This window comes from Lepidochelys kempii, chromosome 24 (assembly GCF_965140265.1).
Source record: "Lepidochelys kempii isolate rLepKem1 chromosome 24, rLepKem1.hap2, whole genome shotgun sequence".
NCBI lineage: Eukaryota > Metazoa > Chordata > Testudines > Cheloniidae > Lepidochelys > Lepidochelys kempii.
Window position 1 is genome coordinate 848,001 of NC_133279.1, and position 26,769 is coordinate 874,769.

Below are 26,769 nucleotides of genomic sequence, written 5' to 3' on the forward strand. Positions count from 1 at the left end.
CACCCCTGCCCCTCAACTGCCCTGCCCCCAAACACCCCCTGCCCCTCAACTGCCCCTCAACTGCCCTGCCCCCAAACACCCTCTGCCCCACTCCCCACCTCTCTGATCCCTCTGCCCTGCTCACTCCCCAGCCCCTGTGCCCCCAAATCTCCCCCTGTGTCCCCACTCTGTCGTCCCCCCCCCCCCCGGAGGAAGGGGCTAACAGGAGAGGCTTTTCCTGCTGCCAAGGCTTCAGGACGACCTCGCTGGGTTGGGAGCCAGGGGGTCGCTTGGGGGGGGGGCAGCCTTTGAATGAGGAGTTGGGTCCACATGTCCTGGAGCTGAGTCATACAGAACTCTGGCCTCAGTGGTGCTGGCTCCCAGCTGCTCTCGCTGGGTCATGGGCATTGAGGGGTGGGGCAATGGGCCGGGACACCAAAGCTGGAAGGGGAGAGTTGAGGATCAGCCCCTGCACTGCAAACACCAGCTCCCGGGGACTGCCCTGACCACAGGCTGCCAGCAGGGTTTGAACCCGGGACACTAGCACAGGCCTCCTCCCCTGGAGCTAAAGGACTAACTCCCTCAGCTGGCAGGAGTAGCAGGCTGTTATCCTGTCTGTGCACCAGCTGCTCGAGGGGGACATGAGACAGAGACGGTTTCAGCAGCACAGGGGCAGCCGCCAAGGCCAAGAGCAGCGTCTGTTTAATGAGCCAGGAGCCCCGTCCTGGGGAGGAACCTCCCACTGGCCCCCCCACGCCTCAGTCCGCGTATGTCATCTGCTCCTCGCTGCTGCTGTCTCCAGGCAGGGGCGTGCGGCCAGGGGTGCAGGCGAAGCAGATCTGCCCCATGTCCCTCCAGCAGGACTGGCAGTATGTGGTGCCGCAGGTGGGCGTGGGGCACTGCGGGGAGGCAGGCGAGCCGCACAGCACACAGTACCGGGGCAGAGAGCGGCGCAGACGTGGCCACCAGAGGTAGAAACGCTCCAGCAGGGGCTTCTCCTGCAGAAGGGACAAGGCCAGGGGCTCTAAGTGGGGGTGGGCAGCGGGTCCTTCTCCCCAGGGACTCCGTGACAGGCAGGTTCCCTGGGGCTTTTGCTTGGCATCCTCCCCACAGCCCAGCCCGGGATCTTGTCCCGGCTGTGGGTCAGAGTGGGAGCCAGCCCCCGTGATGTGACGTGGGCCCCAGCTGCTGTGAGCAGGGGAAGCCCTGGCCTGGAATCCGCGACGGCAGACAGCGTGGGGGAGAAGCAGGAGTACCGTGAGCTGGGGAGGGCTGTGGGGGGCGGGGTGGCCATCCACCTGTGGCAACGGGCGTGGAACATCCCCCACAGGCAGGCGAGCGTGTGCACAGGTGTGCAGAGGGTGTGTGCAATGGCTCCCCCAAGCATGTGCGAGTATGTGCACAAGTGTGCAAAGGGGCGGGCCCATCAGGCTGAGTGTGGCTGCTCTCTCCACAGGCGCACAGAGGGGCGTGTTGCCCTGGGCGTGCAAGGCCGTTGGCGAGCTGCGGGGCAGGCAGAGGTGTGTGCATATGTGGGGACTGCAGGGCCATCCCTGTCCCTCGTCATCCCCGTGCCCTGCCCAGCCCGACGCCTGCACTCACAAAAGCCTGGTGCCGCCGGGCATGCCGGGCGATGCGTCTCCCCTGCAGCCGGACAAAGGCCTGGCGTTTGTGTAGCAGCTCGTTGTACAGGAAGAGAACCCGCTTCTTCTCCCGCTGGCCGGAGGGCAGAGCCTGAGGGGCAGCGGGGGCAGGGCGACAGAGCCCCCCCCCCCAGCTCCACTCCCCTGGGATCTGGGGGTGACCCTGCCCCCCAGGAGTCTGGGGAGAGTGGGGTCTGAGCCCCCAGCCCAGGCAGGGGGCCCTGGCTGGAACCCACCTGGGCCCGATTAACAGAGACAGGAAGGAGGGGGGTGTGGAGGGACCAGAGGGGAGATGGAGGAAGAGGAGAAACATAGGGGGGTGTTGGAGATAGAGGGGAGGGAGGAGTCATGGGGGGAAGAGGTCAATGGGGGGCTCTCGGGGCAGGGGGTGGGGTCAGTGGGGGGGTCTCGGGGGCAGGGGAGGGGGCCGTGGGAGGCAGGGGCCTCACCTTGGGGAAATAGAAACATAGGGGGGTGTTGGGGATAGAGGGGAGGGAGGAGTCATGGGGGGGAGAGGTCAGTGGGGGGCTCTCGGGGCAGGGGAGGGGGGTCAGTGGGGGGGTCTCGGGGGCAGGGGAGGGGGCCGTGGGAGGCAGGGGCCTCACCTTGGGGAAATAGAAACATAGGGGGGTGTTGGGGATAGAGGGGAGGGAGGAGTCATGGGGGGGAGAGGTCAGTGGGGGGCTCTCGGGGCAGGGGGTGGGGTCAGTGGGGGGGTCTCGGGGGCAGGGGAGGGGGCCGTGGGAGGCAGGGGCCTCACCTTGGGGAAATAGAAGGCAGCAATGATGCGACGCAGACGGTAGGCATACACCTGCCCCAGGCACAGCAGCACCAGGGCCCCCAGGGGCAGGCAGCTGGCCAGGTAGTCGCTCTGTGTCATGGCCTGGGGCTGCGGAAGGCAGGCTGCAGGGGGGGGTCGGACGGACAGACAGGCAGGGTGAGGCCTCGGCTCCATGTTCCCCTCGTCCCATTCCCCGCCCCCACCCCGGAGCAGCCAGAGCTCTGAGAAGGGGAGGGGGCACTGCCCTGGGGTCTCACTCGGGAGGCCCCCAGTGAATTCCCTGAGGGGAGGGGGAGCAGGGCACAGATGCCCAAGGCCGTGGACAGCAGCTGGGCTTGGCCTGGGCAGTAGCCCCGCAGCTGGGCAGAGATGGGCCAGGCCGCGGGAGCCTGCACCCGCAGGATCCCCACGTCTGGGGGAGGGCACCCTCCGTGTGGGGGAGGGGCGTCCATCTCCCCCCTCACCCAGGTTAGTCGACTCCAGCGCCATCTCGGAGGACGTGTTCAAGGCTCCAATGGTGCTTCGGAGAAGCCGGGCCAGCAGAGAGTGGCCCCCGACCCGCACCTCCAGGTGGTGGCTGCCTGCAGCAGGTGGAGAGATGGGGTCGTGAAGAGAAGGAACCTGGGGGACACACGCAGGTGGGGGTCTGCAGGGGCCTAGGGAAGGCAGGGAGGGGAGTTGACGAGCCCTGCCTGTGGGGCTGGAGTGCGGGTGCCCCCTGTGATGAAGTGGGACTCTTCTTAATCTTTTCTCCAAATACTGTGTGGGTGCCTCAGTTTCCCCTATGCAGTTCTTAAGTCTCTAGGTGGTGGGATCAGGGGGTGTGACTGTTGCCGAGCCCTAGAGGGCCAGTGTGATGGTGTCTGCACAGAGAATGGCCGACACCCGGTCTCCTGGCCACTGAGGTCAGGTGGCCTCCTTCCCCGGGAGAGAGACAAAGGCCAGAGGAGGGGCTGGAGGGACTTTCAGTTTAGAGCCAGCTGGGGAAATGGACGGAGGCCCAGAACCGGGGCCTGGGCTCCCTACCCCCAAAGATAGACCTGACTGAGGGGTCCTGGTCTCTGCACCTACAAGGTCTGTGTTAGACCATGTTCCTGTCGTCTAATAAACCTCTGTGTTACTGGCTGGCTGAGAGTCACGTCTGACTGCGGAGTTGGGGGGCAGGACCCTCTGGCTTCCCCAGGACCCCGCCTGAGTGGACTCGCTGTGGGAAGTGCACGGAGGGGCAGAGGAGGCTGAATGCTCCGAGGTCAGACCCAGGAAGGTGGAGCCGGGGGAGCTGTGTGTCCTGCAGACAGGCTGCTCCCAGAAAGGAGACTTCCCCAGAGTCCTGCCTGGCTTCGTAGGGAGCAGGTCCAGAGCATCGCCCGGGGACTCCGGGACACCCCCAGCCAGAAGTTGTGAAAGGCACTTGCCGCTGCTGAAGGGAGGCCACCATCCAGAGATGGTACCATGGGTCTGGGGGCACGGCCCCCTCTGGGGACGGTGCCCTGGGGCTGGGGTGCCGGGGGTCAGCTGCCTGTGCCAGGCACTCACTGCGGAAGGAATACTGCACAAAGGAATGGTGCCGGATGACGCTGAACATGGTGTAGAGCACGTGGTCCAGGCCCCAGGCCAGCAGCAGGAAGAGCAGTGGGGGGATGCACTCCAGCAGCTCCAGCATCTGGGGGGGGTGCGGGTGCGTTACAGCCTCCCCCAGGCCCGCCAAACGTCCTGCAATCCCAGCCCAGTGCTCCCCCAAAGCACGCCGCGCGATGCTCGCTCAGCGCCAGCCCCACGGGAGTCACGCTGCCGGGCAGCCAGGAACACCCTGTGCCAGCGTGGGCCCCCGGCCCCCACTCACCAGGCTCTTCAGCTCGGGCGGCTGCACGGCCAACCTGCATGGGAAGATCACGCCGGAGACCTCGGCCCGGCACAGGGGCAGCAACGTGCGCTTCTTCTGGAGAGACAAAGCGGGGCTGGCACCCAGGGCCTGCCCCTCCCAGGGGCCCTCACCCCCCCCCTCCTGGGGGCACCCAGGGCCTGCCCCTCCCAGGGGCCCTCACCCCCCCCCTCCTGGGGGCACCCAGGGCCTGCCCCTCCCAGGGGCCCTCACCCCCCCTCCTGGGGGCACCCAGGGCCTGCCCCTCCCAGGGGCCCTCACCCCCCTCCTCCTGGGGGCACCCAGGGCCTGCCCCTCCCAGGGGCCCTCACCCCCCCTCCTGGGGGCACCCAGGGCCTGCCCCTCCCAGGGGCCCTCACCCCCCCCTCCTGGGGGGGCCCTCACCCCACCCCTCCTGGGGGCATCCAGGGCCTGCCCCTCCCAGGGGCCCTCACCCCACCCCTCCTGGGGGCACCCAGGGCCTGCCTCTCCTGAGGGCTGTCCCCCCACCCTTCCTGAGGGCACCCAGGGCCCGCCCCTCCTATGGGCCCTCACTCCATCTCCTGGCCAGGGGCATTCACCTGGAATAGCCAGAGTGCAGGACAATTTGTGGACTCTCTGCCTGGGACCCTATCCCCGAGTCCACCGATCCCCAGCCCACGGCTCCCCGTGCCCTCCCCAAGCCGGCCAGGTGCCCTCACCTGCTTCCAGCGCCGGGCATCAAGCTGGCGGAAGTAGGTGGTGACGTAGAGGTTGTCGAAGCGGATGTCGTGGTTGTAGTGGTTTGTGTAGGAGAAAGCGCTGGGAGACGAGTGGGGGGAGCTGAGACCTGGGGCCCCACTGAGCCCCACCCCCCCATGCTGGGCACTGACAGACAGGCACATGGGGCACAAAGCCCCTTGCTGCCAGGGGAGGCCTGGTCCCAGAGTCCACACAAGCCCCAGGGCTCACACAGCTCATCCACAGCTCGCAACGGGCTTTATAAGGGCAGGATCCCAGTCTCTGTTTTACACACGGGGAAACTGAGGCACGGAGTTGGGACAGGACTTGCCCCAGGTCACCCAGTGGCCAAGGTGGGACTAGAAGCCCAGTCTCCAGAGTCCCAGGCCGCACTCTACCTGCTAGGCCAACCTGCCTCCCATAACACCCCCCAGGGCATGTGGGAGTGGGGGCTCGGGGCCCGTCCCATGCTCCCCGGGCCGGGTGGCCGAGCTCACGCGATGAAGATGAAGAGGAAGGTGCAGGAGAGCAGCAAGCGCAGCACGGAGATGGTCTGGCTCAGCCGGGCGCTCTGCTGACGCACGTGCGAGGTCACCTCCTCGGTGAGCCGCTCCCGGGACACGTTTGCGCCCACCAGTGTGTCCTGGGGCTCATGCTGGGGGGCAGAGAGCCTGTCAGTGGAGGGGGTGCAGCCCTCCCCAGGGCCTCAGCAGGCGTGGGGGCTGGGCAGTTCACCTCCGGGGGCACTCTGTAAGGGGGGTGCTACGCTCCATCGGGGCCTGGCTGGGGAGAAAGGTCGGGCTCAAACCCGGGAGGTGGGGAAGATGTTACACCTCAGGGGGGGCACTCGTTCTGCCTAGAGTGGTGAGGGAGGTAGTGGGGGGGTCACATCTTGGGGGGAGGGCCGGGGATCACACCCTAGGGTGGGGGAGGGGCATTCACACCTTGACGACCAGCTGGGCGCTGAAGTCCTGGCTGATGCCGACCACGGAGCTGTTCACCTTGTCATAGGTCTGGCCGAAGTTCCCCTCCACGGGGATCTTGTCCCTGCACCATGGGTACATCACTGCAGGGGGGGGGTGTGTGTGAAGTGATCTGCATGGAGTGGGGAGCGCCCCACTTGCCCCCATCCTGCCGCAGTGTGATGAAGCGGGACTGTTCTTAATGTTTCCTCTGCATAGTGTGGGGGTGCCTCAGTTTCCCCTAGGCAGTTCTTAAGTATCTAGGGGGTGGGGTAAGGGTGTATGATCCTTGCAGAGCCCTAGAGGGCAGGTGTGTGCAGGGGTCTGGACACAGGGAATGGCCAGAGGCATTTGGTGCTGGAGGGGGAGGCCAGCCAGCCCCAAACTGAAACCCTCTCCAGCCCCTCCTCCTCTGGGCTTTGTCCCTTTCCCAAGCCAGGAGGTCACCGGATCCCTTTGTTCTCCAACCCTTTAGCTCTCACCTTGCGGGGAGTGGGGGGGGCAGTGAGGGAAGGGCCCAGGCCATCAGTTGCGAGGAAACAGGGTGTCGGCCATTCTCTGTGTCCAGACCCCTGCACACACCTGCCCTCTAGGGCTCTGCAATGATCATACACCTTACCCCACCCCCTAGATACTTAAGAACTGCCTAGGGGAAACTGAGGCACCCCCACACTATTCAGAGGAAACATTAAGAACAGTCCTGCTTCGTCACACACAGCCCCACCTGTCCCTCCCACCCGGGGTGCTCAGGGCTGCTAAAGGCGGTGGGGGGGCTTCCTGGCTCTTCTGGTCTCTGAGTTGGATGCTCTGCCGGGGTCTGGCAGCACCAGGGCCCCGCATGGGAGAGGACCCCAGCATGGGGGGAGCAATGGAATGAAGGGGTCTCACCCTCCCCGCCGCACCCCCTACGTCCCTGGACCTGGGCACACAGCAGCCCTGCTCTCCTCAGCCTGGGGCTCCCAGCTCCTCCACCATGGGGTCACCCTCTGGCCACCTCCTCTCCCCCAAAGCTGCCCCCAGCACAGGGGCTCCCTGGAGACTCACCCTGCACCACGTGGCAGAGGAACTTGAACTTCATGGGTAGGCAGAGCAGGTGGCTGATGAGGGGCACAGTGATGCTCCGCTGGCAGGCCTTGTGCTTGGCATCGAACCAGGCCTGGCAGCGCCTGATGGCCTCGTCAACTACGTCTGGGGAGGGAGCAGGTCACTGGGGCGTCTCGCCACGGCCCAGCGCAGCCCCCGGCTCAGCTGCACCCAGAGAGCGGAGCCGCAGCCCTGCCTGGTGCAGCCTGGCCCTGCCTTGGCCGCCTGGCACTGGGCCCCCCGCCCCACCCAGCCTGGGCACACTCACATTTGCAGCGCAGTTTGGTTTTCTGCTCGTACATCTGCTGTGTGCTGGGGGCGCGGTGCCCCTGTGCCCGGCGCGGGCGCCTCACGCCGTACCCCGCCTCACTGGCCACCTGCTTGTTCAGCCCCGCAAAAGCCTGCCAGATGTTCCGGGTCTCCGCATTGAGGGTCCGCCCGCCCTTCTGCTGGGGAAAAGGTGCTCATGGGGGGGGGCAGGTCTGCCCATGGGGGGGCGGAACCCTGCCCTGGGCTGAGTGGGGGACCCCCAGGCTCCACCACCATGTGCAGCCCTTACTCCAGTGCCCATCCCCAACCGCCCAGCTCCTCTGCCCGCCCAGCTGGGCTCCCCAGTGCTCAGCACCCCCTGGCCGGGCTCCCCAGTGCTCTGTGCCCTCCCCTCAAGCCGGGCTCCCCAGTGTCCCTGCGCCCCTCCCCCAGCCAGGCTCCCTGGTGTCTCTGTGTCCTACCTAGCCAGGCTCCCCAGTGCTCCAGGCCAACCCCCCGACCCCCCACACTCCCTCCACTGCACACACACCCCAGCCAGGCTGCCCTGTGCCCTCCCTGGCCCCAGCTCCTCATTGCCCGTCCCGGCCGGGCTCCCGCCCGTGCTCCCTGCTCCTCACCACCAAGTCTCGCAGCATGGCACGCAGGGGGGCCGTGGACACCCTCCAGATCTGCCGGCTGTGGTTGATCTGCAGCTCCACGGTGCAGCCCACGGAGTGGATCACCTCGTCCAGGTTGTGCCACATGTTGGCGATGGGGCCTGGGGATGGGCCGTGCGGCCAGGTCACAGCCTCCCCACGCCAGGGCAAGGCCCGTAGCCAGAACCACCTGGCAGCCCCCACCCTGCACCAGAACCACCTGGCAGCCCCCTGCTGAGATGGGGTGAGAAATGCAACCCCCCTCACCATACCCTGAGTGAGGGCGCAGTGGGGAGTGGGGGTCACCCCCAGGTACCCAGGTGAGGGTGCAGTGGAGGGCGGGGTGATGTTATTGACACAAACTGGGACCATATAGATCATTGTTGCAACCAAGGTCCTATAGTGGCATCAAATCTTGTATAAAGGGGGTCAAATAAGGTGTCTAAGACACGGTTATGGTTGGCTGGTTAGGGTTATGCTGTCTGGGTGCACGTACGTACCATTTTTATATTTAAAGTGATCAGTATTGGCTCTGTACTGTCTGTAGTTCAAACTTGTGCTAGGCTTCTGGGGGACACCTGTCACGGAGTGTGGGGGAGTCCGGGCCCTGCACCCCTCTTCCTGGGATTCACTGAGACTCTCAGCCAGCCAGTAACACGGGAGGTTTATTGGACCACAGGAACACAGTCCAAAACAGAGCTTGTGGGTACAACCAGGACCCCTCAGTCAAGTCCTTCTGGGGCAGCAGGGAGCTTAGACCCCAGCCCTGGGGTTCCCCGCGTTCCTCCACCCAGCCCCAAACTGAAACTAAACCCACCCAGCAGGCTCCCTCCTGCAGCCTCTGTCCACATTCCCGGGCAGAGGTGTCACCTCTCCCTCCTCCTCCCGGCTCGGGTTACAGGCTCTCAGGTCTCCCATTGAAACTCCCCTGCCACATTCCCAGGTCAACACTCCCCCCTCCCTGCTGCCCCAGACAGGTTGGGGTCAGCTCTGCCTGGCCTGCTGGATGGCCCATTAAGGACCATCAGCGATACAAGTGACCCATTGAGGGAAGGCAGACATGCCTGGGGACTCAGCCAGGTGGGCAGGGCCCTGCCTATGGACAGGACTCTGGGGTTTTCCAGGCCATGGGCTGGGCAGCTTGTCCTTGGGACAAAGAAAGAGAAGCCGCATGGCAAGAGACTTTGAAAAGCTGCCGCAGCTCCTCCATCTTCTCTTCAGTCCTGCTTCTGGCCTCTGGAGGGACTTTGCTGCAAACGGGAAGCTCTGAACCAAGGACTGAAGGACCCGTCCCAGCTGGGGATGTTCTCCAGAGACTTGATTTGAACCTGCAGCTTATTCCATCCCTGCTGCAGGCCTGAACCAAGAACTCTGCCATTGCTGTGTGTCACTGATTCCACTGAACCAGTTCTAGCCCTCATCTCCCGCTCTTTCTTTTGATGAATAACCCTAGAGATTTTAGATTGTAAAGGACTGACAACAGCGTGATTCGTGGGTAAGATCCGATTTGTATGTTGACCAGGGTCTGGGGCTTGGTCCTTTGGGATCGAGGGAACCTTTTTCTTTTATTGGGGTGTTGGTTTTCACCACCATCTGTCCCCATGGCGAGGGCTCTGGTGGGGATACTGGGGCACTGGGGTGTCTGAGGGAATTTGCTTGTGTGACGTGTGGTTAGCCAGTGGGGTGAGACCGAAGTCCTCTCTGGCTGGCTGGTTTGGTGTGCAGGAGACCCCAGCTTTGGGCTGTGACTGCCCTGCTCTAGGGAATATGTTTGTGGGGAGCAGGGGTCACACCAGGTGCCCGGTGAGGGGTCACTGCCCCGCCTTCTCCAGCCTCACCCCGGCTCCTTACCGTCATAGACGGCAGCCAGGACGTAGGTGAGCAGGTAGAGTCGCCCCTCCTTGCCCAGGAACTTGGGGGCGACCAGGAGGCTGGCACAGCGGAAGTGCGGGGAGACGCCCCAGCCCAGGGCGCTGACACCTGCAGGGGAAGGGGGCTGAGACAGCTGGTGGCTTCTCCCCACAGCCTGCCGCCCAGCTGAGCACCGGTGAGGCCAACCCGCCCCCCACCCACAGGACACAGGCACTGCTCCCCTTCCATGGGCACCCTCCCACCAGGGGGCACCCCCTGTCCTGAGCACCCTCCCACCAGGGGGCACCCCCTCTCCTGAGCACCCACCCACCAGGGGGCACCCCCTGTCCTGGGCACCCACCCACCAGGGGGCACCCCCCTCCTGAGCACCCTCCCACCAGGGGGCACCCCCTCTCCTGAGCACCCACCCACCAGGGGGCACCCCCTGTCCTGGGCACCTTCCCACCAGGGGGCACCGACCCCCTGGGCACCCACCTGCCAGCCCGTACATCAGCTTTATCTTGTGACCCTCGTCGATGCTCATGGGGAAGATGAGGAGCTGGGAGAGGCCTGGACAGCCAAGAAGCTGGAATGTGGGAGCTGCCCTGAGCCCCTCCCTGCCCACAGATCCCTCCCTCCAGCCCCACCCCCCCCCCACCCCCCAGCTGCACCATGCCCATGGGGCGGGGGGGCGGGGAGCGCTCAGGCCAGCTGCAGGAAGGCCACAGCCTGGCCAGCACAGGGCAATGGCCCCAATTTAACAAAATGGGGTTGGAGGCTGATGTGGCTAAACTGGGGTGACCCCCACCCCAATATCCCCCCGATACCCCAGTGCCCCCAGACACCCCAACATCCCTGTTGCCACCAATGCCCTGGCATTACTGGCCCCCATCACAGGCTCCCAAGCAGCCCCCCACATGTGTCCACCCCACCCGCTCACCCCCACAGCAGGGACCCCCGTCTCCCGGCCGTTCTGGGCACTAACACCCCCAAAGGCCTCCCCAGCCCCCCGACAGGGCCCGGCTGGGAGGGACTCACCGAGGGCCAGGAAGCCCCCGACGCCCGCACCCAGGAAGAACTTGCTGAGGCGGAACTGGTCAGGCTGGCTCCAGAGGAAGCGGGCACAGCTGGAGGGCAGCAGGCCCACGGCTCGCTTCAGGGCTGTGGGGAGAGATGGGGTAATACCAGGTCTCCCCAGCGCGCCACGGGGGGCATAACAGGGCGCTGGGGTTGAAGGGGCTGGGGCCCAGGCCAGGGTCCCCGAGGGGGGGTCTCACTTGTATTGGGCGGTTTCTGCCGCCTCGGTCTCCCCATGCCAGCTGTGCTCTCCTCCCCTCGCTGTGGCTCCAGGACCCCCTGTGCCCGCCAGTGCCCCGTCTCCCGGCAACGGGCAACAACGCCTGGGGCCCCTGCGCCCGCCAGTGCCCCGTCTCCCGGCAACGGGCAGCGACGCCTGGGGCCCCTGCGCCCGCCAGTGCCCCGTCTCCCGGCAACGGGCAGCGACGCCTGGGGCCCCTGCGCCCGCCAGTGCCCCGTCTCCCGGCAACGGGCAACGACGCCTGGGGCCCCTGCGCCCGCCAGTGCCCCGTCTCCCGGCAACGGGCAGCGACGCCTGGGGCCCCTGCGCCCGCCAGTGCCCCGTCTCCCGGCGACGGGCAGCGACGCCTGGGGCCCCTGCGCCCGCCAGTGCCCCGTCTCCCGGCGACGGGCAGCGACGCCTGGGGCCCCTGCGCCCGCCAGTGCCCCGTCTCCCGGCGACGGGCCGCGACGCCTGGGGCCCCTGCGCCCGCCAGTGCCCCGTCTCCTGGCGACAGGCCGCGACGCCCGCCGTGAAACCCTGCCCGAGTGGGACCTGGCGGGGCCCTGGTGCCTGCGACTCTCTGGCAGTGGGCCACCGGGTCCCTGCGCCGCTGCACAGCTGCCCCCGTCCCCGCTGCCGCGGCCCCTTGGCCCCAGGCCAGGCTTGAACGCAGACTGGGCTGGTGAGAAGGAGAAACAAGGTCCCCCAGTAGCTGGTGCGGGCCAGGGCCAGCTGGGTGCTACCACCCCAGAGCCGCATGGGCCAGCCCCAGCATCTCCCGCAGCAGGGCCCAGCTGATCTCTGCATCACACAGCCCCCCGGCCCAGCCGAGCTCAACGCCCCCCCGGGCTGAGCAGGCAGGAGCCAGCCCCATGCTCACCCAGGCATGCTGGGAGCCGGGCGCCCCGCGGGCACCTGGAGCAGGAGAGAGCCGAGCAGGTGCGGGGTGGGGCAGGGAGGAGGCGTGGGGAGAGGGGCCGGGGGTCTGGAGGTGTCTGGGTCCCAGCGATGCCTTGTCTCTCTGCAGCCCCGGGCCCCGTTCCGTGGGGCGAAGCGGAGGATTCTCCTGCCCCGCGCCAGCTCTATGGGGCTTGTCTCAGCTCTCCGCAGGGCTCTGGGCACATCGAGGCAGGGCCCACGTCCCAGGAGCAGGAAGGGCAGTGGCGGGCCAGGGCTGGCGGGGGAGAGCCCCGTGCGGGGCGTGGTGTGCAGCGTGCGTGGCTTCGTCCTGGGCATGACCCTGGCCAGCCTCTACGGTGCCCTGGTGCTCTTCGCCCAGAGCTACAGCATCTGGTACTGCCTGGTGTCCACCGCCACCCTGGGCACCGGCCTGGGGCTGGGCATGGCCTTCTCCAGCAAGGTGCGCGTCACCGTCCTGCTCATGCTGCCCCACGTCTTCTCCAGTAAGTGCCCCCCGCCAGCCCCAGGGTCCCCAGCCCCCTGATCCCACAGGGACCAAAACCAGAGCCGGGATCACCCGGCGTCACACCCCCTGGGGTCCCCGGGCCCAGCCCGACATACCGGCCGTGCCCCTGCCTGGCAGACCCTGCGCGGCCACAGGAAGTGGGCAGAAGGGGCAGCTCGCCCCACACCCAGCGCCCAGCTCCCAGCCTGCCCCCCGGGGCACCCTGCATCCCCCCAGACCCTGCCCTGCCTGCCCCACTGACGCCGTGGGGTGCCTGCCGCCCCCTGCAGAGCAGGGGAAGAACATGCTTCTGCTGGTGGCGCTGGGCATGGCCATGCAGGGGCCCTGCGCCAACATCCTGCGGAACTTCGCCCGAGCGGCCCAGTCCGTGTCCTGCGGGGCCGAGCTCACCCTCAACCAGACGGCCGAGATGCTGCAGAGAGCCAGGGAGCCGCTGCTCAGTGAGACGGGGAGCGGGGGGCGGGGGGTCACAAGTGGGGAGCTGGGGGGCCAGGGAGGGATCCATTGTGGAACCTGGGGGGAGGGCTAGGTGTTTCAGGGGGATTGGGGCATCCCGTGGGGGGTGCTATGGGGTGCCCCATGTGGGGAGCAGCGGGAGGCCCTTGGGGGGGTGCTCACCATGTCCCCGCCCCCAGACGCCCTGACCAGGATCAAAGCCATCGCCCAGAAGGCCAAGGTGGTGGGCGACCGCGTCCGCAAGTTCTTCCGCTCCGTCATGGACTCTGTGCGACACGTTGGTGAGTTGGGGGGGGGGGGAACAAGGCACCAACAGCGACTACCTCCTGCTGGCCCCCCCAGCCCAGGTCAGCTCAGCCTGCAGCCTGCTCAACCCACCCCCGGCCAGCCCCCCACCTGCCCCCAGCCAGCCCCCCAGGCCATGGCCCCCCACCTGTCCCTGGCTAGTCCCACCCAGGTCAACTCAGCTTGCTGCCTGCCCCCTCCCCTGGCCATAACCCCCCTCCTGTCCCACCCTGCCCCGTCTGACCCCACCCCCTCAGCCACCCAAAACCCCAATCCCCCGCTGCCAGCCCTCAGCCTATCTGACCCCTCACCCTAGCCAGCCCCCAAACAGCAACCCTCAACTTGTTCCTCCATACCTGCCTCCAGGCTGGGACCCCATTCGCTACCCCCAGCCAGCCCCCAACCCCAGTCCCGTGACCTGTCCCCCCACCCCTTCCAGCCAACCCGCATCCAGCCCCACTCCTGCTTCCGTTCTGTGTGCTTGCTCGGGCGGGGGGAGGTAGGCACCAGCTGTGGCTTGGAGCAAAGCCCATCTCCTGCACCCCACATGGTGCCCCATGGCCCTGCCCTCATGCCCCAATCCCCCCCACAGCCCCGTGCCCTCCATGGTGCTGCCCATATGCCCCCTCCCCTGTGCCCCATGATTCTGCCTTCATACCCTGTCTTGCAACCCCTTACTCATGGCCCTACGCCACCTTGCCCACCCTCGAACCCCTGCCCTGCTGCCCCCCAGGATGCCCTGTCATGCCATCCCCACAGCCCGGGCCCTGCGGAACGTGTGGTACTGGTTGGTGCACATGGGCGAGGTGTGCAACCAGGAGCTGGGTGCCCCCTACACCAAGTGCCTGCGACTCTTCGACAATGCCAAGGACGAGTGTGAGCGTGTCATCCCCGCCCTCTTCTTCCTCTGCTACATCCTCCTCCTCTTCAAGCCGCTCTGTGGCCTGGCCAATGGTGAGTTCCCAGGGCAGGGCCAAGGGTGAGTTCCCCAAGTGGGGCCAATGGTGAGTTCCCTGGGGGGAGGGCTAATGGTGTGTAAGTACGCTGAGGTGGGGCCAATGGTGTATGAGTGTCTCCAGGGGGCAGGCCAACAGTGAGTACCCTCCAGGGGGGCGGGGCCAACATCTCCAGGGGGCGGGGCTATGCTCAATCAGAGAATCCCAGCAATGTGGGGCTGGAAGGGACCACGAGGGTGCAGCCCCGGGTGCCAAGGCCGGACCCAGTGACTCTAGACCAGGGAGTGTGGGGCCCCCTTGGGGCCTGCTGGGTAGGGCTGGCCGAGGCAATAGGTCCGAAGCCCCCAGCCCACCTGGGCACAGCTCCCCCCATGCAGCCCACCACTTTCCCCACAGTGCTCCTGGTCTTCTGCGTCATCCCCCAGTACGTGGGGCCCTTCCTGCGGAGCAAAGTCGTGGCCCGTGAGTGCCAGGGGCCTGGGTGGGGTGGAGTGGGGTGGGGCGGGGAGGGGGGGCATATCCCCAGGACTCAGCCCTCCACGTGCTGGGGGAGGGCTGGCGTGTAGGCCTGGGAAGGGGCAGCCCCCCCAGCCATGTGCCAGCAGCATTGCACTGCCCAGTGTCCGTTTTCCCCTGGGCCCCAGCCCCCCTGCTCTTCCCCCAGGTCTCCCCCTCCTCCAGCCCACTGGGGTCTCCCCCACCCACAGCCCCCTGCCCCCTCCAGGTCTCCTCCCCCTCCAGTCCCCTGTAGGGATTCACATCCCCCCATGGCTCTGCCACCCAGGCCTTGCCCCCCTGCAGCTCTGCCCCCCCACCTCTCGCCCCCCTGTGGCTTTACCCCCCCACCTCTCACCCCCCTGCGGCTTTACCCCCCCACCTCCCTATAGCTCTGTCCCCCCACCTCTCGCCCCCCTGCGGCTTTACTCCCCCACCTCCCTATAGCTCTGCCCCTCCAGTTCTCACCCCCCTGTGGCTCTGCCCCCCCCCCGCATCTCTCACCACCCTGCGGCTTTACTCTCCCACCTCCCTATAGCTCTGCCCCTCCAGTTCTCACCCCCCTGCGGCTCTGCCCCCCCTCAGCTCTCACCCCCCACCCCGCGGCTCGCCCCCCCAGCTGTCCTGAGGGTGCTGAACCGCGTGCGCAGGGAGTTTGAGTTCAACATCTCGGCCGTGAACCAGTTCGACGTCAGCCTCAACTCCACCAAGAGCCTGGCCCAGGTGGCCCTGGACATCATGGAGGCCATTGGCCTGCGGCTGCAGCCGGCCCGTGAGGTGCTGAGCCTCTGCACACACATCTCCTCCGTCGTCCTCCTCTTCCTCTACCTACAGTGAGTGCTTCCTGGGGGAGCCCGCCGGGGACAGCCCCCGGGGCCCCTGCTCCAGCCACCAGACCCCATTGCCCCCAGAGCGGGGGGGAGAACCGGGGAGTCCTGGCTCCCAGCTCCCTGCTCCAACCACTAGACTCCACTTCCCTCCCAGAGCCAGAGGGGAGAACCCAGGAGTCCTGGCTCCCCTGCCCTACTCCTGGGGCTGCTCCCCCCTGTCACGGAGTCCCTGGGCGATGCTCTGGAACTGCTCCCCATGAAGCCAGGCAGGACTCTGGGGCAGTCTCCTTTCTGGGAGCAGCCTGTCTCCAGGACACACAGCTCACACAGCTTCCACCTTCCTGGGTCTGACCTCGGAGCATTCAGCCTCCTCTGCCCCTCCGCGTGCTTCCCACAGCCAGTCCGCCCAGGCGGGGTCCTGGGGAAGCCAGAGGGTCCTGCCCCCCACTCCGCAGTCAGACGTGACTCTCAGCCAGACAGTAAAACAGAAGGTTTATTAGACTACAGGAACATGGTCTAACACAGAGCTTGCAGGTGCAGAGAACAGGACCCCTCAGCCGGGTCCATTTTGGGGGGCAGTGAGCCAGACAACCACATCTTCTCTTCACTCCATGTCCCAGCCAGACCCAAACTGAAACTCCCTCCAGCCCCTCCTCCTCTGGGCTTTGTTCCTTTCCCGGGCCAGGAGGTCACCGGATTCCTTTGTTCTCCAACCCTTTAGCTCTCACCTTGCAGGGGGGAAGGGCCCAGGCCATCAGTGGCCAGGAAAGAGGGTGTTGGCCATTGTCTGTGTCCAGACCCCTGCACACACCTGCCCTCTAGGGCTCTGCAATGATCATACACCCTTACCCCACCCCCTAGAGACTTAAGAACTGCCTAGGGGAAACTGAGGCACCCCCACACTATTCATAGAATCATAGAATATCAGGGTTGGAAGGGACCCCAGAAGGTCATCTAGTCCAACCCCCTGCTCGAAGCAGGACCAATTCCCAGTTAAATCATCCCAGCCAGGGCTTTGTCAAGCCTGACCTTAAAAACCTCTAAGGAAGGAGATTCTACCACCTCCCTAGGTAACGCATTCCAGTGTTTCACCACCCTCTTAGTGAAAAAGTTTTTCCTAATATCCAATCTAAACCTCCCCCACTGCAACTTGAGACCATTACTCCTCGTTCTGTCATCTGCTACCATTGAGAACAGTCTAGAGCCATCCTCTTTGGAACCCCCTTTCAGGTAGTTGAAAGCAGCTATCAAATCCCCCCTCATTCTTCTCTTCTGCAGGCTAAACAATCCCAGCTCCCTCAGCCTCTCCTCATAACTCATGTGTTCCAGACCCCTAATCATTTTTGTTGCCCTTCGCTGGACTCTCTCCAATTTATCCACATCCTTCTTGAAGTGTGGGGCCCAAAACTGCACACAGTACTCCAGATGAGGCCTCACCAATGTCGAATAGAGGGGAACGATCACGTCCCTCGATCTGCTCGCTATGCCCCTACTTATACATCCCAAAATGCCATTGGCCTTCTTGGCAACAAGGGCACACTGCTGACTCATATCCAGCTTCTCGTCCACTGTCACCCCTAGGTCCTTTTCTGCAGAACTGCTGCCTAGCCATTCGGTCCCTAGTCTGTAGCTGTGCATTGGGTTCTTCCGTCCTAAGTGCAGGACCCTGCACTTATCCTTATTGAACCTCATCAGATTTCTTTTGGCCCAATCCTCCAATTTGTCTAGGTCTTTCTGTATCCTATCCCTCCCCTCCAGCGTATCTACCACTCCTCCCAGTTTAGTATCATCCGCAAATTTGCTGAGAGTGCAATCCACACCATCCTCCAGATCATTTATGAAGATATTGAATAAAACCGGCCCCAGGACCGACCCTTGGGGCACTCCACTTGATACCGGCTGCCAACTAGACATGGAGCCATTGATCACTACTCGTTGAGCCCGACAATTTAGCCAGCTTTCTACCCACCTTATAGTGCATTCATCCAGCCCATACTTCCTTAACTTGCTGACAAGAATACTATGGGAGACATAGAGGAAACATTAAGAACAGTCCCACTTCGTCACACCCCCTCAGCCTGGTGTCCCCGCAGGGCCCTACTCTATCGCAGACGGTACCTGCACGACGACGACTTCGACAACATCTATATCACCGAGCGCTTCCTGGCCATGGACGTACTGCGGGCGCGGCAGGGCAGGCCCACTGTGCTGCCCCTCTCCGCGCGGGAGAGCACCAAGTACATTTGCCCGGGTAAGGGGCTGAGGGCAGGGCCCAGCGGGGAGCAGAAGGGCAGGGCCTTGGGCCGAGGGGGCTGCTCCCACCCGTTCTCAATGGAGCACCGTCTCCCCCCTGGCACAGGCTCCCCGTTCCTGTCGCGCCGCGAGCGCTTCGGTTACAGCCTGGCCCTGGTCGGCGTCCTGCGTCACGTGCTCCTCGGCCTCACCCTCATCCTCCTTGACTACGGCGTCTTCTGGCTGCTTGACCTGGTCCGCTACCAGCTGCACGGCGAGATCGTCGCCAGGGGTGAGTGCCCCGGCCCAGCCCCCGCCCCTCCCCGGCCACCCTTCGGGGCTCCCTCTTTGGGCCGGCCGAGCCCCCTGGTGCCCCAGGGATGGCACACTGGGGAGCAGCACATTACCACTAACCTGGCCCTGCCGGAGACCGGGCCCCCAGCCACTCCCCGCCCACTCCCGGCCCTGCCAGCCTCTGGGCCCCAGCTGCTCCCCGCCCACACCCAGCCCCGCCAGCCTCTGGGCCCCAGCCGCTCCCCGCCCACACCCAGCCCCGCCAGCCTCTGGGCCCCAGCCGCTCCTGGCCCTGCCAGCCTCTGGCCCCCAGCCGCTCCCCGCCCACACCAGGCCCTGCCGGGGACCGGGCCCCCAGCCACTCCCGGCCCTGCCAGCCTCTGGCCCCCAGCCGCTCCCCGCCCACACAGGGCCCTGCCAGCCTCTGGGCCCCAGCCGCTCCCCGCCCACACCCAGCCCCGCCAGCCTCTGGGCCCCAGCCGCTCCCCGCCCACACCCAGCCCCGCCAGCCTCTGGGCCCCAGCCGCTCCCCGCCCACACCCAGCCCCGCCAGCCTCTGGGCCCCAGCCGCTCCTGGCCCTGCCAGCCTCTGGCCCCCAGCCGCTCCCCGCCCACACCAGGCCCTGCCGGGGACCGGGCCCCCAGCCACTCCCGGCCCTGCCAGCCTCTGGCCCCCAGCTGCTCCCCGCCCACACAGGGCCCTGCCGGAGACTGGGCCCCCAGCCGCTCCCCGCCCACACCGGGCCCTGCCGGAGACCGGGCCCCCAGCCACTCCCCGCCCACACCCAGCCCCGCCAGCCGCTGGGCCCCCAGCCACTCTCCGCCCACTCCCGGCCCTGCCAGTCGCTGGGCCCCCAGCCACTCCCTGCCCACACCCGGCCCTGCCAGTCGCTGGGCCCCCAGCCACTCCCTGCCCACACCCGGCCCTGCACTGACCCGGCCCATCTGCCCACAGCCCCCGTGGTGATGAGCGTCAGTGTGAACGGGACGGGCTACACGGGCGAGATCTACCGCGACCTGGTCTCGTCGTTCGACGCCCTGCAGCGTGGCAACGTCAGCGTGCTGTCCCGCCGGTGCCACCTACGTCCCGCCGAGCCGGACTACCGCACCTACCTGCTCATCGGTGACCAGCCGGGGGGGCGGGGGCGGGGGCGGGCACCCCCCCTCGCTGCCTGAGCAGGCCTGGGGACAGCCAGGTGCACGTGTGTGCTGGGCGTGCCCCGTCTGCGTGTGCGAGGCCCCGCGTGGCCAAACCTACGGCTCACCAGCCCGCAGGGGAGAGCTGCACCCACAGGGCTCAGCCTCAGCCCCCCTCCAATCAGCATGGCTGGCAGACGCCCCCCACTGTGCCCAGCACCTCCTCCCACATTGTGCCCCCCTGCTGTGCCCAACAGCCCCTGTCCCCCCACTGTGCCCAGCCCCCCACCTGTGACTGGCACCCCTTCCTGCTCACAGGCCTCATGTATGGCGTGTGCTTCTTCATCGCTATCTTCGGCAGCTACGTGGGGCGTTTGCGCAGGGTCGTGTGCGCCTCGTATTACCCCTCCCGCGAGCAGGTGAGAGCCCCCCGTTAGCCAGAGGGACGGTCGGCCTGGGCCCTTCCCTGGGCCCTCAGCCCGGGAATCTCTCCACACCCCCGCCAGCAATGGGCATGGTCCCCCCAGCCGCCCGCCCCGTGCCGCTCACACGCCCCCTCGCACCCAGCCCCTGCCCCTATGCTCATCCCAGGCCCAGCCCCCCCAGTGCTCACGCCCCCTCCCCCCATGGCGCTCACCCCCTTGTGCCCTAGGAGCGGACATGTTTCCTCTACAACAGCCTCCTGACGCGGCGGACAGGCCTGGCGAGCTCCCTGCTCCGGGCCACGAGGCAGCGGGCAGCCGACGAAGGCCACACCAACCTGCTCCTCATCCTCGCCTCCAGGTAAAGGAGCCCCCTCCCCCTGGGGGCCAGCCCCACGGTCTCGAGGGGCCAGTGGGAGCTTCGGAGCCAGGTGCCTGGGCAGGGTTGAACCGTCCCTGGGGCACCTGCAGGGGCCTGGTGCTGCCCGGGCCCCTGGGTCTTTCCATGCGGGGGCTCATGGGATCCATCCCAGGCCCTGGCGGCCAGCCTGCTCCATTCACTCCCGGGGAAGGAGCCAGGAGCCTGGCAGCACCGCGGCCCCTGACTGGCAGCTATGGAGACCTGGGGGGGGGGCCTGTGAGCCCCTAGTGCGAGGGATGGCATGACCCAGTCTGAGATCCCGCGGGCCTGTCCCCCCTACCCTGTGTAACCCCCTCTGTGACCACCTCATCAGCCCCCCCGCAGTGCAATCCCCCTTCCTGTGCAGGTTGAGTGACCCCCACACTGGGTAACCCCCACTCCCCACCCTGCAACCCCCCCACTGTGCAACTCCCTGTTGTGCATGCCCAGTGACCCCCCCCGTGCAATCCCCCCTCCTGTGAGTGACCCCTCCCCGGCGCTATGCCCATAGGTTGCCCCTGTGCGCCTGGCTGGCGCGGAGGATGGGCGTTCACCAGCAGTACTGCATGGGATGTGGGCGCATCAGCGGGGGGGCCGCCAGCCAGGACTTCATCACCTGCATCACCCCTGGCTGCAGAGGTAGGAAGTGGGGCGCAGGCGACAGCGAGGGGAGGGGAGCCTGGGACTGAGGGGGCAGCAGAGGGCAGGGCTGGAGGGGGAACGGGGGGTGGGTGACACCCCCCCGGGCATGGGCAGCCAGAGCGGAGTCTGACACCCCTCCCTGCCCTGCTCTGCTCCCCTCCCCAGGGATCTACTGCAGGGCATGCTACCAGCAGCTCAGCAATGTCTGCGCCATCTGCATGGCCCCCCTGGCCTACCAGGGCGACGTGGACGAAGAGATGTGAGTGAGGGCGGGAGGGGCACTCGTGCCCACCATGGGGCACAGAGCCCGCGGCAGGGGGGCTGGCATCAGCTGGGGCGTCATGGGCATGGCTTGCGTGACTTGTGCCCTTCAGGCAATGCCACGAGAACCCCCGGGGGAGGGGTGACATCCCCCCTCCCATTGGCTGCCTGCCCCACCGTCCCACCTCCTTGGGCAGGGTAGCCAATCAGCTGCTGGAGGAGGCAGGCCGTGTTCTCGCCCCCTCCGCTCTCATGGGGTGGGGAACAAAAGAAATAGGATCTCAGGCCGTGCCCCTTCCCCCCCACCCCCCCGGCTCCTGTGACCAATGAGATGGCTCCTCTGCCCCCCACCAACATCCAGCATAGAATGGGGAGAGGGGACCCCACTGCAGTGCCCCCCCCCGGCCTGGGAAAGTGGGTAAAGAGCCCCTGGAGGAGCAGAGGTGGGGCTGGGGGGGGAGAAGCAGGGCCAAAATCACCTTAATGAATCCGAGAGCCATGGAAACACTAATTGTCCCTCTCAGCACCAGGGTGGCGGGGAAATAAAAATCAAAACACCCCAAAACCCACCAGCTCATCTATATTTACAGATCTCTGGAGCATGGGGGCCAATCATGTAACGGTGGGGGGAGGGGGGTCCGATGCATTATTTCTGCCCTCCCCCCGGCTGGCATTGGCCGTTTGATGCCGGGCGTTTAGAGCTCCAACTTGGATAGCTGCCGACACAACATGCCAGCTGGGGCAGGGGGAAGGCGGCTCGGGGCTGGAGCTGGCGTTGCCGGCTGGGCCCTGGGCTAGGCTCCCCCCAGGGCTGGGGTCCAGGCTGTGGGCGGGTGCGAGCCCAGCGGGAGGAGGTGGCCCCCCTGCCACAGCCTTGCCCTGGGCCCCACAGCGACTCCAGTGACGAGGAGACCGTGGGGCTGTGGCTGGGTGCCCTGCGGGCGCTGCGGGGCCAGGAGCAGGAGCAGAGGTGCCGACTGCGCCAGCTGCTGCGAAGGCGTATCCGCCAGAGGGTGCAAGGCCGGGGGTCCTGCCGGCGCCTGCCCCAGGAGCTGGCCGAGTGGGTCTGGGCCCAGCTGGAGGAGGAGGAGAGCGGAGACAGCACTCCCAGCCCCAGGGCAGCAGCTGACGACAGCTCCAGGTGAGCGGCTGGGAACGGGGCAGGGGCGTAGGCCCACGGGGGCCAGGTCCAGGCGCCAGGGCCCATAGGGCAGAGCCCAGAGTATAGGGGAGGGCCCTTGCCTGCCCCACACTGCGTCAGCCCAGGCTGCCTTTCCACCCACTTTTCCGGCCTCCGCCCGCCCTGGCACGACTACAGCCCGGCCCGAAAGGCCGAAGGGATTTCGACTGGGGGGCCCTGTGACCTCATGCAGGGGTCTTGCTGCCACCCAAACACAGCCCAGTCCGGATTTCTGAAAGACAATGTTGGCAGCCGCGGGGGGGCGAGCTGAAGGGCCCTGGGGAGAGGGCTCCTGGCCCCCTGGAAGAAGCAGAGAGGGGAGGAGGAGGGAGAGCTGGTACACGGGGCCCAGCAGGATTGCATGGGAGGGGAGTGCAGGGGCCAGGTGCTGAAGGCCGATCTGCCAGCACTGATCTCATGGGCCTCCTCTCTCTGCCCCCCAGCGACCTGGACTTCAGCTACCAGAACCAGCCTGAGGACAGTGACGGGGAGGGAGGGGCCCTGCCGGGGCCCAGCCCCCCAGAGCGTGGGGAGCTGGAGGAAGTGAAGACAGTCCCAGATACCAGCCAGTGAGGGAAGCACCAGCAGCCTGGCCCGTGCCAAGGAGACAGATGCACAGGGCAGGTGGGGGCACTGGGCAGATGGTCCTGCCCCCCAATGCCCAGCTGGCTTCGGAGTTGCACAGACTCTGGCCTGGGCACCAGGGGGCTTCCCCCTGCCTGGGAGCCAGTCCCCAGGGACTGCGCGGGAGGAGCAGCAATTAATAAAGTGCCCTGGGGCTCAAGCTGATCTGTGCACTGAACTCTCTGCCACCGGGGGAGGAGGGGGGGCGGCGGCTCTGGGTGCAAGATGCCCCCCAGCAGGGCTATAAGGAGAGGGCCTAATGTCTGCATCCCCCCATCTCTCTGTGGCCAGGGGCTGCTGTTACCCTAGAACCCCCCATTTTTCCCCTGCCCCAACAGGGGGTGCTATTGACCCTGCAGAGCCTGGGCTCTAGGGCCAGGAGCAGGATCAGCCCAAGAGCCCTGGGTCCCCAGCACAGGCAGGGTCCGGGGGTCTGGGGCCAGGCCCTGCTCCCCGAACCAGCCAGCCAGCCACACACAGACAGGAGCGCCGAGGGTCCCTGCTTCTCCGTTTATTATCAAGCAGCCTTCGTTTAAAAAATAAAAACAGCAACCGAAAAGCGCGTGCGGGGCCCGACCCTGGGCCAGCTCCCGCTGATTCGAGTCGTAGTTTGGTTTCTTTACACTAGAGAAGTTCAAGTAGCCGAGATTTCAAGTTCACCATAAGGCACTTTAAAGCCAGGCCAGGCCCCCCGCCCCGCCCCCGGCAAAGGACTGACACTGATGGCAGACAGCACTGGGGGCTAGGAGGGGGGAGAAATATATTACATCATCTCTTTAAATATAGATAAACTCTGATTTGGGGCTAATACTCCCCGGGTGCTCCGGGGGCTGGGGGCGCTGCTGCCAGGGCAGACGGGAATGTGCAAACAGCAGAGACGCCCCTCGGGGGAGGAAAGCCGCAGCTCTGAGGTGGCCCCTGGGGCTCATCTGCCTCCGCGGGAGGGTATGGGCCCCCAGCCCACAGAACGGGCCCTCCTCCCCTTCCCGGGCAAACTTGCCCAAATAGTGCAACCAGAGAAAGCAGCGAGGAGTGCAGGGGCGAGTGAGGCCCGCGGGGGGTGGGGGCCTCCTCAGTTAAGGCATGGAGGTGTGCAGGGCACCCTAGATTTGCATTTCCCTGCAGTGGACAGCTGTGGGCAGGGGGCTCTAAATGACACTGACCCACAGTCCAATTCCACAAGCTATTTACAAGGGGGTGGGGGGGGGCTGAGAAAGCCAGTGGGCGCTGTGGGACACCAGCTCTGCCCCAGGGCATTAAGTGCTTTTCCTCCGCCCAGCCGGTAAATAGAAACATACAGCTTTAAAAACCAGGGGCTGTCGAATGCACGGCAGGGGGGTGGGGGGGGCAGCACAGCTCCTCCCAGGGCATCGCTACGTGACCCCTACATCCCCAGGCCCTGCAGGGCCCTAGGCACGCATGGCGCCTGAGCCAGCCAGCCCCACAGGAGGGGGGAACGTGAAGTCCCCACCCTGCAGAGCCAGTTCCGTGGGGTGCAGGGCCAGCCACAGGCACCAGGGAGGCCACCAGGTGGCGCCCCGTGGCCGGCTGTCAGGGTGGCCCGGCACCCAGTGCTGGGGGTGCAACCAGGCCTGGCACACGGAGGGTTAAACACACCTGATTCATACAGGGAAGGGGCACCTGGTACAAACTGGCTCCAGGTAGAGCCTGTCCCACCCGTGGGGCTGGTGGCTCCCTGCCAGCTGGGGCGGTGTGGACATGCTGCCCCCCCCCCCAGCTCTGAGCACCAGCCAGCAGGGAGGGGCTGTGAGCTGGCAGAACTGCGAGCTCCCTTCTCATCCCCCCTTGGGCAGCTCAGGCACACCAGCCAGCACCTGGCACTGCCCCCCAGGCTGTGGGAGGGGCAGGGCGAGGCCCCCCCCAGCATTTCATTGTGCAAATCCGCCAGGGGGAGTTTCCCCCTTTGCATAATTCAGAACAAACAGCGACGGGAAAAACAGGAACAGAAACTTGCGTCGTCAAGTGAGAGACAGTTTGTGTAGGGAATAGCTTCCCGCCCAGGGAGCAGGGTCAGGCTGCAGCCCCGCCCCAACCTGGGAACAGAAGCCAGGAGTCCTGGCCCCCAGATCCCTGTTCTGTAACCCCCAGACCCCACTCCCCTCCCAGACCTGGGGACAGAACCGAGAAGTCCTGACGCCCAGGCCCCGCATTCTAACCCACCAGACCCCACCCCCCTCCCAGAACCAGGGATAGAACCCAGGAGTCCTGACTCCCAGCCCCCGCATTCTAACCCACCAGACCCCACTCCCCCCCCAGAACCAGGGATAGAACCCAGGAGTCCTGACTCCCAGCCCCCGCATTCTAACCCACCAGACCCCACTCCCCTCCCAAAGCCGAGGACAGGACCCAGAAGTCCTGGCTCCCAGACCCACCTGCTCTAACCCACCAGTCCCCCTCCCCTCCCAGAACCCAGGAATCTTGATTCCCAGTCCTCTGCCAGCTCTTTGAAGAGCGGTGAGACACGAGGAGAAGAGGCCCAGCCTGCAGCCCCTGCTCCAGGGGAGCTGGGATGTACTCCCTGGGCAGCCCCGCCTGCCGCCCCCCCCACAAGACCCACATGCCCGAAAGCCCCAGACGGTCCTTATTGCTTCTTGTGCCCGCTCCCAGCAGGGGCAGGGTCCATGGGCTCCAGCTGGGGGCGCCGTGATGCACTATCCCCAGGGGGTGCTGGGCCTCCGCCCCGCCCAGCCCCTGCTCACCCCACTCCCAGCCCCAGAGCGGGAGCTGCTGGGGCTGTGCCCGCAGCAGCCCCCCACCACGGCAGGGCAGGGCAGGGCAGCACCCGCCCTGGGGATAGTGCCTGGGGCAGGGCCCTACGCCGTCTCCACGGGGACGGCCCCGTCCAGCTGCGGCCCCTCCTCCCCCTCCTCCTCCTCCTCGTCCTCGTTGGGCGGAGGGGCGCGGGCCGGGTCCCAGAAGCGGGCCAGCGAGAGGCGCAGGCTCTCCAGGCGCCCGTTGGACAGGTCGAGGCCCGGGGGGCCGGCGGGCGGCGGGGGGGGCTCCTCACGCCGGCGCCGGCGTGTCCGCACCTCCAGGCAGTTCTGGCCCTTGAGGTGGCGCTGCAGGTGGTCGTCCTTGGCGAAGGCCTTGTGGCAAAGGTAGCACTCGTAGGGCCGGGCGCCCGTGTGCAGGTGCATGTGGTTCTTCAGGTCGTAGCTGTGCAGGAAGCGAGCGCTGCAATGCTGGCAGGAGTAGGGCCGCTCGCCCGTGTGCTTCCGCATGTGGATCTTCAGCTTGTCGTTCCTGCGGGGGGCGGGGGAGAGAACCGTGAGCGGGGGGCGAGGGCGGGGGCCGCCCGTCGGCGGGGGCCGGGAGAGGCCCCAGCTCAGCCTACGCAGGGGGCAGGATCACACGAGAACTGCCCCTGCCCCCCCGGCACAGCGCTGCTCCCTGCCCCCCCAGCGCGCACAGCCATCGTCCCAGCTGGGCGCCGTCATCCATCCCCTGGCATGGGAACATAAGAAGGGCCCTACGGGGTCAGACCAAAGGTCCATCTAGCCCAGTGTCCTGTCTTCCGGCAGTGGCCAGTGCCAGGTGCCCCAGAGGGAATGAACAGAACAGGGACTCACCAAGTGATCCATCCCCTGTCGGCCACTCCCAGCTTCTGGCAAACAGCAGCTAGGGACCCCATCCCTGCCCATCCTGGCTAACAGCCATTGAGGGACCGATCCTCCATGAACTGATCTAGTTCTTTTTGGAACCCTGTTATGGTCTCAGCCCTCACAACATCCCCTGGCAAGGAGTTCCATAGGTTGACTGTGCGTTGTGTGAATAAAATACTTCCTTTGGTTTGTTTTAGACCTGCTGCCTATTCCTTTCATTTAGCGTCCCCTCATTCTTGTGTTATGAGAAGGAGTAAACAACACGTCCTCATTTACTTTCTCCACAGCAGTCATGATTTTATAGACCTCTATCGTGTCCCCCCTTGGTCGTGAAGCAGGGGTGCGCGTGGGGAAATCAGCAAGCAAAGCGGGGGGCAGGGGTGCACAGGAGGGAAACCTACAGGGGGAAGTGGGGGGTGCC

General features: G+C 66.1%; 3 protein-coding genes across 5 annotated transcripts in view; 1 reads left to right on the plus strand and 2 right to left on the minus strand.

The window, feature by feature from the left end:
- Positions 1–737: 737 nt before the first annotated feature.
- Positions 738–11,099, minus strand: DCST1 (DC-STAMP domain containing 1). The gene is made up of 16 exons (XM_073323470.1): positions 11,063–11,099; positions 10,824–10,946; positions 10,281–10,355; positions 9,786–9,914; positions 7,917–8,056; positions 7,298–7,475; positions 6,991–7,134; positions 5,929–6,050; positions 5,482–5,639; positions 4,966–5,065; positions 4,247–4,342; positions 3,940–4,066; positions 2,868–2,984; positions 2,383–2,525; positions 1,582–1,695; positions 738–977 (listed from the first exon to the last, which is right to left on the minus strand). The coding sequence occupies exons 1-16, from the start codon at positions 11,097–11,099 to the stop codon at positions 738–740; spliced, it is 2,043 nt and encodes a 680-aa protein (XP_073179571.1).
- On the plus strand, positions 11,098–22,674 carry DCST2 (DC-STAMP domain containing 2). Its single transcript, XM_073323471.1, has 16 exons — positions 11,098–11,793; positions 12,113–12,488; positions 12,781–12,951; positions 13,147–13,248; positions 14,012–14,206; positions 14,605–14,670; positions 15,323–15,536; positions 17,627–17,784; positions 17,893–18,057; positions 19,015–19,182; positions 19,515–19,615; positions 19,849–19,979; positions 20,530–20,657; positions 20,826–20,919; positions 21,814–21,981; positions 22,545–22,674. The coding sequence occupies exons 1-16, from the start codon at positions 11,098–11,100 to the stop codon at positions 22,672–22,674; spliced, it is 3,063 nt and encodes a 1,020-aa protein (XP_073179572.1).
- Positions 22,675–25,098: 2,424 nt separating this feature from the next.
- Positions 25,099–26,769, minus strand: part of ZBTB7B (zinc finger and BTB domain containing 7B) — a 32,445-nt gene continuing 30,774 nt past the window's right edge. For 2 of the 3 annotated variants that reach the window (XM_073322916.1, XM_073322917.1), the window contains exon 3: positions 25,100–25,989. In XM_073322916.1, coding sequence (XP_073179017.1) covers positions 25,560–25,989 — 430 coding nt within the window. In that variant the 3' untranslated portion in view covers positions 25,100–25,559. Of the gene's footprint in view, positions 25,990–26,769 lie in introns of all 3 variants that reach the window. The other variant, XM_073322918.1, reaches the window with a different exon arrangement.